Source organism: Phacochoerus africanus, chromosome 7 (genome assembly GCF_016906955.1).
Source record: "Phacochoerus africanus isolate WHEZ1 chromosome 7, ROS_Pafr_v1, whole genome shotgun sequence".
In the NCBI taxonomy this organism is placed as follows: Eukaryota; Metazoa; Chordata; class Mammalia; order Artiodactyla; family Suidae; genus Phacochoerus; species Phacochoerus africanus.
The window spans coordinates 10,045,473-10,059,021 of NC_062550.1; the positions used below are offsets into that span (position 1 = coordinate 10,045,473).

The 13,549-nt window shown below is 59.0% G+C and overlaps 1 protein-coding gene across 6 annotated transcripts in view; it reads right to left on the minus strand.

Moving 5' to 3' along the window:
* Positions 1-13,549, minus strand: part of TRIOBP (TRIO and F-actin binding protein) — a 61,158-nt gene that overhangs the window by 18,472 nt on the left and 29,137 nt on the right. For 3 of the 6 annotated variants that reach the window (XM_047786313.1, XM_047786318.1, XM_047786314.1), the window contains 4 exons: positions 4,494-4,550; positions 1,656-1,724; positions 1,468-1,557; positions 981-1,090 (listed from right to left, as the gene is read on the minus strand). In XM_047786313.1, coding sequence (XP_047642269.1) covers positions 981-1,090; positions 1,468-1,557; positions 1,656-1,724; positions 4,494-4,550 — 326 coding nt within the window. The other 3 variants (XM_047786316.1, XM_047786319.1, XM_047786315.1) reach the window with 2 other exon arrangements.

Consider the following 13,549-nt stretch of genomic DNA (forward strand, 5'->3'; position numbering starts at 1 on the left):
CCCCTCTTCTTCCATAGCAATACCGGGTATGTGGCCGCCTAGCCCCAAACGAAAGCATCCCTTGGAGCCATGCGTGGCCACGTGACTGCACTCTGCCCAGCGCGTGTGAGAGGTAATACCCTTTAAAGGACCCGGCATGCTCCAGCCTGGCTCCTGGCCAGGACCCCATGAGAATGTGAGCAGTGCTCTGGGCCAGGGTCATGGCTGTGGGCTAAGGGTCTGGGCTGTACACTGGACTGTTTTGGAGCCAGAAATCAACCTGCCTCTTGTTTAAGCCTGTGTTTAGGATTTCTCTGTTACGGCAGCAGAGCCTACAAACTAAATCACAGTTCAGCTGCACAGCAGCTGAGTTTACACAGGGCCTCCAGGCCCATCCACACATGACACCTGGAGTGACAGATGAGGAACCTGAAACTCAGACAGGACAGCAACTGGCCTAAGGGTGACCAGCTAGGGTGTGACCAGGCAGGGGGGCTGGCACTTAGCACCCCTTGATAGCGACTGGGTTTCTGTTCCTGCTACCCAGCAGCCCGGGGGCATCTGGGGTTCATGCTCTGTGGGGACTCTACCACCTGGTCATCCGGTCCTCTGGCCTCTTTACCCACAGCAACCTCGGGGGGGGGGGGCGCTCCCCACCCAGACTACACGGCCATCCCTCCACCTAACACAGGCCCAGACACAGCCCCTGAGGCACAGATGATCAGCCATCACACGGGGACCTTTGACTGGCTGGCATCTTTTCCAGAGTCGAGCCCTCTCCCAACGCTTTTGCGATATGGGGACACGTTAACCCCAAATCCTCAATGTCCTTGTGGGTGAGTTTTAAGCGCACTTACTGCCCTTCCCTCTCCCGAGTTTGTTGGTGGCGAAACTGAGACCCAAAAAGTACAGCCACCAGGCCCTCAGCTCAGGGCCAGAAACCCACTCAGGGACGCAGGGGTAAGCGCTTCCCCCGAGGCCCCGGTCCAGCCCGCACATACTTGGTGACATCTGGGGCTGAGGTTGGACGCACAGTCTTCCTCAGAGCCTCGATCCAGTTCCTCCGGATGCCCGAGGTCATGGCCGACAGGGTATAGACAGCGTCTTTGGTCTGCAAGTCCAGCCCACAGGTAGGTTGCCACCTGGCCAGCCCCACTGCTCCCTTCCCACTATGGACCCCGGGGAGACGCCCTCCCCTCCCAGGCGGCTATCTAAGGTCTTGAGCCTGGAGGCAAGCGGGGGATGCCAAACCTCCCCTCCAGCAGCCTTGCAAGAGCCCCATCGCCCCCAAGATCCCTCCGACATTCAAACCGCCCTGCCAACCATATCTGGGATCGCCCTGGGTATGCTAAGTGTTGGCCGCAGAGCTTCCGACTGGCTCTCTGGGTAAATGAGTGACAGGAGCCGGTGTGGTGAGCCATGCCCCACCCCAACACCTCCTCCAGGGGGCCCTCCGGGCATGCCGCCCCCAGCCGCCTGCAGCCTCACGTGGATCTGGAAGCCATAGTTGCGCTGCACGGCGAACTCGGTGACATCGGTGCAAGAGCGCAGGTCGATCTCGCCATCCAGCTCATCCGCCTGCAGCAGGAAGGCTCACAATGGTCCACGGACTCCAGTGACCCCCCCCAGACCCCCAAACCCCTTCTGGGGATCCCCCAGCCACCCCATTGTCTCACCTCCTCAGCAGTGGAATCCCTGTAGTACTTGAGGCTTGAATCAGTCAGCACAAACCAGTGCTTCTTCCACTGTGAAGGAGATGGTGACGAATTGGGGGGGTGGAATGAGACCATGTGGGTGCACTGTCCATGGGTGTCCTAGGTGCTGCCAGGTCAACCCTTCTACTCACAGCAGGGGCCTGGCACCCTCACCTGCCCTGCTAAGGGGCAGGGGACAGGGCAGAGTCACAAAATCCACATTTGAGGTTCGCTTCTCCATTTCCTCTCTGAGCCTCGGGGGCAGCATCTGCGAAATGGGTCGGCTTCTCGGTAACCACACCCTCCCTTTCTTTCCAGAAGCCCGTCTCTGACTTGTTGACACCTCCATAGGCTTCCTGGTCCTTTCTGCCAAGATCACCACCAAGGGTCCGGCGAGCAAATCCCGCCCAGTGGAGTCCAGGAAGGGGTTGTGACCTGCGTAAGGTCATTCGCCCAGCAAGTCAGGGACCAGAACTGCTAAAAGTCTTTCCATGCACCTCCCCTGGGTCAGCCACCTCCGCGGCCAAGGACAAGTTTCCCAGAGAAGGAGGCCCAGAGAAGCTGGTCACGTTCTACTCCCCCATCTGGGCGCTGGCTGGTTACATGCGTGTCCAGCCGTGGGAACACGCTGTCTGCACACTTATGATGCAGGCACCTTTCCGCAATGCTTCTCTCTGCTCCTGCCCGGGTTAGGGTGCAGGACACAGAGGAGAGAAATGGGGGCATCAGATCAGCCTGATGTTAAAGTGCCAAGCTCAGCCCACCTCTGGGCTTCTGGCCATTCACCCGAATGCCAGTCGAGATCCACCCACTGGTTGGGTCAGTGCCTATCACCCAGTCCCTGGTCTTCCTGGAGCTCCCCCCACATCACCAAGCCCTATCCCTACTGTTGGCCATTTCAAGTACTTAGATTTCTTTCCCCTGGAAGATGGTAAGTTTGCAAGGATGTGCCAGGGTGATGCTTTTCTGCCTCTCTTGTGAGCTGTGTGATTTTTTTTTTTTTTTGCTTTTTAGGGCCACACCGGAGGCATAAGGAAGTTCCTAACCTAGGGGTCGGATTGGAGCTACAGTTGCTGGCCTACACCACAGCCACAGCAACATTAGATCTGAGCCGCCTCCGCGACCTATACCACAGCTCATGGCAATGCCAGGTCCCTAACCCCCTGAGCAAGGCCAGGGATGGAACTCGCATTCTCATGGATACCAATTGGGTTCATAACCTCCTGAGCCACAATAGGAACTCCCTCAAGCTGTGGGTCTTTAGTCAAGTGTCTTGCCCTCTCTGAGCTTCCGATTTCTGACTTGTAGAGGAGGGCCAATAAGAAGTTCCTAAGCCTTGTGGTGAGGTCAGAAGTTCCTAACCGCCCCCCCCCCCACCGCCCCCCGGCATGTCTCTCACGGCTCTTGGCATAAGGTTGGGCGCTGGGTTGGTGGGGATCTTTCTAAGAGGGCGGTCCTCTCAGACCCTCCCTGCCCTTCCTGAGTAGGCCGAGTTCTGCTCAGGACAACTGGCCCTCTGTAAAGTAGGGCAGGGGCCCTGTGCCAAGTATGCCCTTCCAGGCAGAGTCTGACTGCCCAAGTCGGCAGCTGGATGGAACTCCGTGGGCCTTGGGTACCCCGAGGTCCAGGCCTGGGTTGGCCCAAGGTGCTGCTGGGCTTGGAGGAGATCAAAGCCCTTGCGGGGCTGTCTCCTGTCTGTGCACCAAGGGGTTGGGCTGGCTGAACTCCCAGGGCCCTTCCAGCTGGAACATTCCAAAACTCTGTGAAAGAGAATGAGTAACGGCCAGTTCTGGGTGGAGCCCATAATCTCTGCCCTCCAGAGACCCCGGGTGGGGAGGCTGGGAAGGGTCACTGGCAGAGTGCCCGGCCTTGTGTGAGCCTGGAGCCCAGCCACCAGAGGACGGGCGAGCAGGCAGCGGGTACGGAACCAGGCATGTGAGTAGGAAACACAATGAGATTCCCTTTGGCTCCAGTCCGTCCCCGGCATGCGGGCTGCACGCAGACCCAAGCCGCAGGCGCATGCAGGACCCGGGTGGGGAGACGTCCCCTCCCAGGCTGGGTGGGCAGGATGCCAGCTCCAGCTCCAGCCTGGCAGCCAGAAGGGTACAGCCGGTAAAAGGCGACTGTCCCTCCTGGGTCTAAAGATGCACACGTTAGAGAAAGGGAGGGGTTATTAGCCGAGGCCCAAGCGCACACCGGGGGCTGTCGGGACCCTTTCCATGCTTGATCTCTGTGACCCTGGCATCCGCCCTGGAAAGAGCTATCACCATCCAGCATGCCCATTTCACAGATGAGGCCACTGAGGCCAGAGCAAGCTGTGACTCGACCCACGGGGCCACAGGTTGGTGCGACCTCAAAAAAGGGACCCTGAGCCCCACCCGCAGGGTTAAAGATGTTGCTACGTGGCTGGGCCCTCAGGCCAGCCACTCTCTGGAAACCCTTCCAGCCCAGACCCTTGGATACCCAGCCAGGGTCGTCAAGAGGTGGGAGGGCCAAGGGGCTCTTGGTGAGTGAGAGGAGGGGGTGGGGTGCAGGAGGCCACCAACCCTGGTGACCTTCACATCCCGCAGACGTCTCCAAGAGGCGGAGACGACTGCCCTGCCCTCCCACCCTCACAGCCCAAGGCCTGCTTTCCAACTGGACAAGGAACATCCCGCCCCTGGGGTTCCCCTTCCCACCCCCACCTTGGATCCCCCTCCACTCAGAAGCCAGGCTTTCCAGAAGGCTGGACAGGCCCGGGGAAGCCAAACTCAGCCACGGGGCCGCCCCCAGGACCCTGCAGCGAGCCCCACTCCCCCCGCTCCGCTTCAGCCCTCCTACCTCTCCAGGCTCGTCCAAGATCGACATCCATCCCTTCTTGAAGTTGAGCAGATCGGGCTATGGGGAGAAGGGGCAGATGAGTCAGGCTGGTGCGATCCAAGGGAGCCTGGGGAGGGAAGGGGGCTGCCCATCCCGCCCCCCGAGTCCTCTAAGACTGAGGTCCTGCGAAGCCAGGAGAGAGGGCTGAGGGCCCAGGGAGCCCCTCAAATCCACCCCAGCCACTGAGGCCGCCCTGGCCCCTTCCCAAACACCTGGCAATGTCTCAGAGGTAGGCTGGGTGACTGGCCCACCTCCAAGCCCCCCTCCCACCGGCCTGCTTCCCCACCTAAGGGGGGCGGAGGGGCCCGGAGACCCCTGCCTGTAAAAAGGGACCCTTGGGTAGCTCCAAGAACAGGCCAGACCAGCAGGGCTGAGCCAACTGTCCAGGTCCTTTCACGGATGAGGTCCCGGCGGCCCACCAGGAAAATGCCTTAATGCTCCTACCTACCCCCAACCCATGAACCTCCCATGGTCCAACCAGCCCTGCCCTCCTCTGGTCTCCTGGAGACCCTGAGAGATGGAGCCAGGCCCAGGCTGCTGTCAGAGACCCTCTGGTCTCCCCCAGATCTCTGGAAGGGCCAGGGAGATGGCACCTCGGTCCTGGCAAAGCCCTACCTGGCGGGGGCTGCCCAGGGGGGCACGGCTCCGGGGTCTGGGGGCTCCCAGCTGGAGCATGTTCCACGGGGGCCCGTGAGCTAGGCCCCGCCACCTAGCCCTAGATGACAAAGTGGCTCATCTGGGCATCCTCTCTGGCCAGGACTATCTGGTGGGCACCAGTCACAGACCCTCCCGGCCTGCTGGGGAGACCTCTCTCTTGTCTACGTCCCGGTCCCCCTGCAGAGTCTCAGCTCCTGCCCACTGGCGGGGAGAGCAGGGCGGACCAGGCTGGCGGGCAGGGAGGAGGCAGCCACCTGTTGCCATGGCTCTGAGCCCACCTATCAGCGCCTGCATCACAGCCTCACCAGGCCAAGGTGTCTGGTTGCGTGGAGGGAGTGGGTAGCCTGGCTCAGTGGGGTGGGCAGTGGTGGTGGCAGTGGCAGTGGTGACAACGTGCAGCTGGAAACCTGGAAACCGGAGCCACCTGACCTGGCCACCTCCCCCGATCTGCCTTCCACCCAGGGAGCCCCATTCTCCACTTCTGCAGGTGGAGGAAGAGTCCTGAGAGGGGCTAGCGCCAGCAGCCTGGGCATCCCCAGCCATCCCCAGCCACGGCCTTGGGGCCAGGGCCCCTGGATCTCAGCTGGATGGCCGCCCTACTCCTGCACCGTAGCCCCTCCCTGCAGACCTGAGAGAAGGGACATGGGCTCTGCTCAGACCTGGGAAAGCCTGGGCTGCGTTCGCCCTGTCTGCTCTCTGCTCTTCACTGCCCCCTTGCCCACATCTGCCGCAAGCTACTCAGGGCAGCTCCAAAGCTAAGACTGAAGACCGGTAGCCACACTCAGGGCCACCAAGTCACCGGGGTCCACTGCACATGGGGACCACCTGTGACCCCAGGGCCTGGCAGCAGGAATAAATATCTACCCCCTCCAGCTCCCTGATCTAAATTCCTGTGGTTTGGGGGCATCCCCACTCCCACTTCCTGGCGCTGAGGAGCCAGGGTTTCTGGGATGGACTGTGGAGCTGGCATCACTGTGCAGATCTGGGGAGAGGACGTGGGGAGAGCCCCCCGGCAAGGACGAGCAGATGACCCGCCCATCGGACCGAGCTGAGCCCGGGCTAGATCAGCCGCAGGCTTCCGGAGGCTGAGGAGGGGCTTCTCAGTGGGAATGACAGGCTGGGACCCCAAAGGCTGCCTGGGAAGTGGGGTCGTGGTGACCTTCCTAAGTCACATCCCCTTCCTGAGCCAGGCTGCCTGATGCGGCAAACGATGGGGGAGGGGTCCTGCCCTCCCCCAAGTTCTGTGAGAGAACTGAATGGGCTGCCCACGCAGACGGCGGTACACACACACACACACACACAAACACACACACACACCTGCACGCTATGTCAGGCATGAGATGGCACCCTGACCTTGAGGAGAGGAGGCTGCCAATGTGAGGTTGTTTTTTCTTTGTTTGTTTGTTTTCTTTTTTCTTTTTAGGGCCACACCTAAAGGCATATGGAAGTTCCCAGACTAGGGGTCGAGTTGGAGCTACAGATGCCGGCCTACACCACAGCCACAGCAACACAGGATCCAAGCCACACCTGCGACCTATACCATGGCTCAGGGCAACACTGGATCCTTAACCTACTGAGCAAGGCCAGGGAGCGAACCCACATCCTCATGGACACTATTTGGGTTCTTAATCCCGCTGAGCCACAACAGGAATTCCCAATGTGAGTTTTTAAACGTGCTGTTGGGGGGAGGGGGTCCTGCGGGTCAGAGTTCTGATAAAATAAATCTCTCCCGCTGCACCTTCACAGGTGGCTCCTCCGGCCCAGGCACCTTGCTTCCACCTGCATGAAGCTCCCTTTCTTTGTTCCCTTCCGGAGGACCGAGGACTCACAGCGGGCCCTCTGCCCTTTGGCCACAGGTCAGCACCGCCTCCCACCCGACTGGACCATCGACACAGCCTCCTGTGAGCCCACTCTGGTGGGGGGACCCACTCAAAAAGGCCTAGTGGCACAAGCCTGCTTCAGATCTCCAGGGAAGGCTCCAGAACAAGGTCCAGCCGCCTTAGGATATGGCACAAAAGCCTCCGCCTGGCAGCTTAGGGGCTCGTGTTTATGTCACCACATACCCTCGCTGATTCCTAACACATCAGGACCCGGGGCCCTCCACGCACGCCAGTGTCCTCTGCTTGAAACACCAGGCCTCCTCCTTCTCCTCTGACCAGGCGAACGCAGGCAAACCCCTTCTCATGCCTGAAGACCCAGCTTCGGAGTTCCCATCGTGGCGCAGTGGAAAAGAACCTGACTAGGAACCATGAGGTTGTGGGTTTGATCCCTGGCCTTGCTCAGTGCGTTAGGGATCTGGCGTTGCTGTGAGCTGTGGTGTAGGTCACGGATGTGGCTCAGATCCTGTGCTGCTGTGGCTGTGGTGTAGGCCGGCAGCTGTAGCTCCAACTTGACCCCTAGCCTGGGAACCTCCATATGCCGTGGGTGCGGCCCTAAAAAGCAAAAAAAAAAAAAAAAAAAAAGACCCAGCTTCACCGCCACCTCTGAGGCTCCCTTCCCAGTACACAGCACACACCACCCCAAACAACCTCCCACGACCTCTGCTGCATCAGTGACCATCCTGAAGCCATGTCTTACCCTCATAGGCTAGACTAGAAGTAACTCAGTGGGGGACATAAGCTGTTCACCCCCCAGGATCCACTCCCCAGGACTCAGGAGGAGCATCTGTAAAAATTTTCTTTTTCTCTTGCTTTCTCTTCCTTCCTCCCTCCCTCTCTCTTTTCTTTCCAGCGGCCTCTGGAGGTTCCCAGGCTAGGGGTGGAATTGGAGCTGCTGTTGCTGGCCACAGCCACAGCCACAGCCACACCAGATCCAAGCCTCATCTGTGACCTACACCACAGATGGCAGCCCTGGATCCTTAACCCACTGAGCAGGGCCAGGGGTCAAACCTGCAACCCCACAGATACTAGTCAGGTTCATAACCACTGAGCCACAACAGGAACTCCCTTCTCCTTTCTTTCTTTCCTTCATTTTTGGGGATTTTTTTTTCTTTTTCTTTTTCTTTCTCTTTTTTTGGAACCAGGCACTGTCCTACACCAAGAAATCAGCCGTGAGCAAGAGGGGTGGTTCCTGCCCTGGTGGAACTCAGGACAGAGACAGACAATAAACAAGTGAGCAGGTATATAATTTGATGCCAGGCAGCGGCTGGGGAATGAAGCTCCAGGGGCAAGGCTGCAGCCGGCTAAGGCAAAAGGAGGTGGGGCAGATCCTGACTCCAGGCCCGGCTTCCCGAAGCCTCCAAGCATTTACTCTTTGCAGCACCTTTGCCACTTGCTCGTACAGATTCCTGAGGTTGGGGAGATGGGGCCAGGGAAGGGGAAAAGCATGTGAAGAAGAAGAAGGAAGGAGGCTAGCCTAGAGCAGGCTCAGGTCTAGAAAGGGCCAGGATGAACCTGCCAAATACTGTCGGAGATGATCGGGCACCTCCTCTCTGCTCCAAAACCTTTCATGGCTCCCCAGTGCTCCTAACCAAAGCCCAAGCTGCTTTTCCTGGCTTTTGATTTTTTTTTTTTTTCTTTTTAGGGCCACACCTGCAGTATAGGGAAGTTCCCAGGCTAGGGGGTCTCATTAGGGCTGCAGCTCATGGCAATGACAGATCCTGAATCTGCTGAGCAAGACCAGGGATCGAACCCGCGTCCTCACAGATGCTAGTCGGGTTCTTCACCAGCTGAGCCACAACAGGAACTCCTCCTGGCCTTGGAGACCCTCCTCCCCAGGCCCCTTTTCTGTTCTCACCATTCAGTTTCCCAAACACGGCCACCAGCCTTTGTCCACACTGGCCCCCAGCATGGTCCACCTCTACCTGACCCAGTCTTACGGTCCGGGGAGGACACGTCCCTCTGGAAGTCCCCTCCTACCAGCAAGGACACGCTTGTAGCACACTCGGAGCAGCCTCACCTTGTTCGGCATGTGCTCCCCAGGAAAGGCAACTGTGTGCACATCCTATCTCATCCTGAGAGAGAACTGGGACAGAGATGGTGACAAATTCTGGCCCAGCCACGGCCCAGCTTTGTCACCTGTTACTTCACCTCTCTACTCCTCAGTGTCCTCGTCTGTTAGATGGGGACTTACCAGCAACCTTCAAGGATCTAATCTGGTGACGTGAAAGCACCCAGTTCAGAGCCTGGCAGGCACCCAGTTGGCAATGCAGCCACCTCCCACTGGCCTGGGGGGGCAGAGTTGGGGGGTGGGGGCAGGACACTGACTCAGCTCCTCCCCCCATATCCCTCTCTACTCCCTGACTGGGAAGGGGAGGCTGCTGACGACAGGAAGGGCCAGCAGAGAGGTGGCAGGATGTGCAGAGGCTGAGGAAGTCCAGGCAGTGACCAGGTCATCACACTCACGGGGGCAGGGGCCCTTCCAGAACCACACACCCCATCGGCCCAGCCCATTCCTCCTCAGGGTCTCCACTCGGTGGAAGAAAAGAGACTCGTGGCAGCACACACACACCCCCTGCTCAACTCCCCCTACCCTCCTCACCAGGCTGTCAGAGCCTCCGGAAAGCACTTGCCAGAAACAGTCCTGCCCCTCCCTTCCAGAACTTCCCAGCCAAGAGGCCAGACTGACCTGGAAAAGGGCTACTCCTTCCCTCACCCTCAGGGTAACCTCTGGCAACTCACCAATGCCTGTCCCCCAGCCTCAGTTTATCCCGCTGTGAAATGGGGATAAGAGTGAACTCAGCTGGGAGGCCCAATATGCTAGTTAGGGCACAAGTATAGCAAGAGCTTGGGCATGGCTCATCCCCCAAAGAAAGACAAATCCCGGCCATCATGTTCCCCACCCCCAATCGAGGATTTGCCCCACCCAAGGTTCCAGCGCCACTACGAAGTGGCAAGCTCGGGAGAACATGGTATCCCGCTGCTTCAGAAATCCCTGAATGGGCTGGGACAGGGTGGGGCGGGGTAGCCCCTTCTCACCCACCCAGCTCCTCCGGCCAGCGCCCACACGGGCGGACAGTCTTCCCAGCCCGGATCGGCGCGACCCATCCGAACCAGGAGCCCCCAGCGAGACCCAGACCCAGGCCAGGCCCATCTCCGCTCCTCCAGAGCCCTGGAACCCTACCGATCTGGCGATTTGGAAGAATCAGATCAGGTTTTCACTCAGGGGGGTTGGAGGGGCGATGGGAAAGAGCCACCCCGAATCTGCCCGTGATTGGTCCCGCAAAAGTGAGGGGGTGGTGCCTGGGACCGAGAGTTCCCATTTCCACCGGGGTCGCCCGCCTGGGCTCTTGGCCGGGAAAAGTGAGGAGGCCGGGGGAAGGTGAGGCAGGACGGCCGGCCGGTGCCGCTGGGGTGGCCCTGTCTTCCGGCCGAGACCTCCTCTCGCCTCAGGGAAGTGAGGAGGGGGCTGCCCAGGAGGGGAGCGGCTCGGCTCTGACTCGGGCCGTCACTCTCCACCCGGCCTGGGGCACAGAGGGGCTGCCCCTGGGGAGGGGGCACTCACCGTCATGGCGGCACCCCGGGGCGGCGGGAGCAGGAGGCAGGAAGGTGGAAAGGGCTCTCGGGCCGGGCTCAGCGGCGCGGGAATCCCGCCGCCGCCTCCGCCGCCGCCCCTCTCGGCTGCCCGCCGCCGCTCCTCCGGCCCTTCCCTTCCCCGGCGTTGCCCCGGCCCCTTCCATCCGCCCATAAAACTTTTTTTTTTTTTCAAACTTCCTGGGAGGACCCGGGCGGGCCAATGGGCGGCGGGGAAGCCGGGACAAACAGCGGCGGGGTCCGTGGGCCGGCCAATGGGAGCGCAGAAGGGGCCAGGGGGCGGGGTCTTCCCCGACGGGACAGGGGGGAGCGGGGGCGGTCCCCGCAGGCGGATGGGGGCGGAGGGAAGGGAGGGCGAGCCCGGCTCTGGCCGCGGGCGAGCTGGGCGGAAGGAAGGGCCCAGTGTGCAGGTGACTCCGTCGGGTCACGGCGCAGGAGTGCGGGGTGGGGGCAGCCGGGTGTGGCATCTCCTCACCCAGCCATGGCTCCCCGCCCGGGCCCCAGCCGCCGGAAGGAGTTAGGGGTCCACTGGGGCTCGGCGCCTCCGTTTGATGGCAACATGGGGAAAGCCTCAGTGCTACCAACTTAGCGGGTCCCACTCGAGAGCCCCACTCGTTACTTATGTCATCGACTTTCGTCCTTACCGCAGACCTGACAGAGGGATATCCCTGTCCCCATTTTACTAATGAGAAAACGGAGGCTCAGAGAGGTAAGCCCCCTTGCCCAAAGTCGCACAGTAAGAAGAGACGTGATTCCTAGCACAAGTGAGTTCTGTGATTGTGATTCTTTCCCTAAATAACTCCTCCTCATGGGGGTCTTTCTGGGTTTAAGAACCTTGCTTGGGGAGTTCCTGTTGTGGCTCAGCGGTAAGGAACCCGACTAGTATCCATGAGGATGTGAGTTTGATCCCTGCCCTTGCTCAGCGGGTTAAGGATCCGGGTTGCCCAAGTTGCAGATTCGGCTTGAATTGGCCTTGCCCTGGCTGTGGCCCAGGCCTAGGCCAGAAGCAGCAATGCCGATTTGATCCCTAGCCTGAGAACTTCCACAGGCCCCGGGTGTGGCCTTAAAAAGCCCCCCCCCCCAAAAAAGAACCTCACTTGGGGTTCTCGAGTGTGAACTACACCCTTTTCTCACTTTCCCAGTGCACTTGGTGGTTTGTAGGAAGCCTTTTGCCCACAGCTGATCTAAGCCTGCGGCTGAGGAGGGACTGTGGTGGAGTAAGTTGCTAAATGCATGGGGTGGTTTATGAGGCATTGTGATTCAAGCCCTGTGTTACATTAAGCAAGGTACTTAACCTCTCTGTGCCTCAACTCTGCCCTCTGTAAAACGGGATAATGCTATTATCTCACATGGCTGCTGTAAGGATTAAGTGTTAATTTCAGTCACGCACCTACAACACCTGGATCCCTAGTTAGAGATCCTTAGTTAGGGAGGTGGGGAGCTTGGAATAACTACCATTTCAATGATTCTGCCTTCTCAGTTTGGGGTTCAAGAACTATTGCTCCCATGATTGTAATTACTATCCCCATGTCACAGATTCAAGGGCCTCAGAGGCTCAAGGAGCTTAAGTTTTCCCAGATTTCCTCCTGGAATTCTCTCCTCCACCCTGAGGAACGAGGCCAAAGGTAAATCCATCTTCTCTAAGACACTGACCTGCTGGCATCCCTGTGCTGTGTTCCCACCTAACCCCTGCATGTCCCTCAGGCATTTGGTCCTTGGGAGAGTAAACAGAGGACCTCAGGAGTTCCTGTCGTGGCTCAGCAGGTTAAGACCCCAACTCGTATGCAAGAGGATGTGGGTGTGTGTGATCCCTGGCCTCACATAGAGGGTTAAAGGACCCGGCATTGCTGTGGCTGTGGCATAGGCCAGCAGCTGCAGCTCCAATTGGACCCCGAGCCCAGGAACTCCCATAGGCCATAGGTGTGGCCCTCAAAAGAAAGAAAATGAAAACAAAACAAAACAGAAGGCCTCAGCTACCACCAATGCCCTAGGCACAGTGGTGTGGGCTCTTTGACAGCACCAGCCTCCTTGCTGGTTTCTTGGCCACTGAGACTCCCCGGGTAGTACCTGCAACATGGTGCTCAGACCACTGCCCTGCTCCAAGTTCTTCATCACTTCTGCAAAGCTGATAGGTACATTCTTATGCCAGGCAGTCAATGTCCATTATCATCTGGCCCCGCCTGCTCGCCTCCATCATTAGACATGCACGCTCCACACACATGGGATATACAGCAGGGGACCACTGGGAGTTCCCAGCATAAGCCAGGTCCCCTGTCCCTCCCTAACTGCACCAGGTGTTCTGTGCTGTGTCTGGAATACTTCCCTTCCTGTCCTCTTATGCCCCAACATGCGCATACACACACACACATACACTTACCCTCTGCCTCCCTTCCCTCCAGATGTTTGTTTGCCTGGAAAATTCCTCCTCACCCTTCAAATCGCAGTCCAAAGGAAGCCAGAGTGCCCCCCAGCACAGACTTAGAAGCTCCCTGCCCAGAGCTCCTGGCCTCTGGACACTTCCTAGCCCAAGCCATGGCCACACTGTGTTCTCACCAGTTCTATGTCAGTGTCCGCACAAACTGTGAGTTCCTTGTGGGCGGGCACAGAGTGGGTTTTGTTCTATCTTGCAGGCCAGCCCTGGGCCTCAGCCCACATCAGGTCCTTAGTAAACACTGGTCAAGTGAACGAATGCACAAAAGCTTCTCTACCACAGCTTGTCCTGGTAGGACAGAGATGACACAGCCTCGGGGACCCAGAAGTGACTTATCAAACAGAGCCACCAAACGTTGGGATTATCCATTCTCAAACCGTTTCTCCATTGAGGATAATGATAGGAGGCTCAGAGAAGGGAGATAATGGCCCTAAGTCACACAAGTTAGGGGCAGGGAC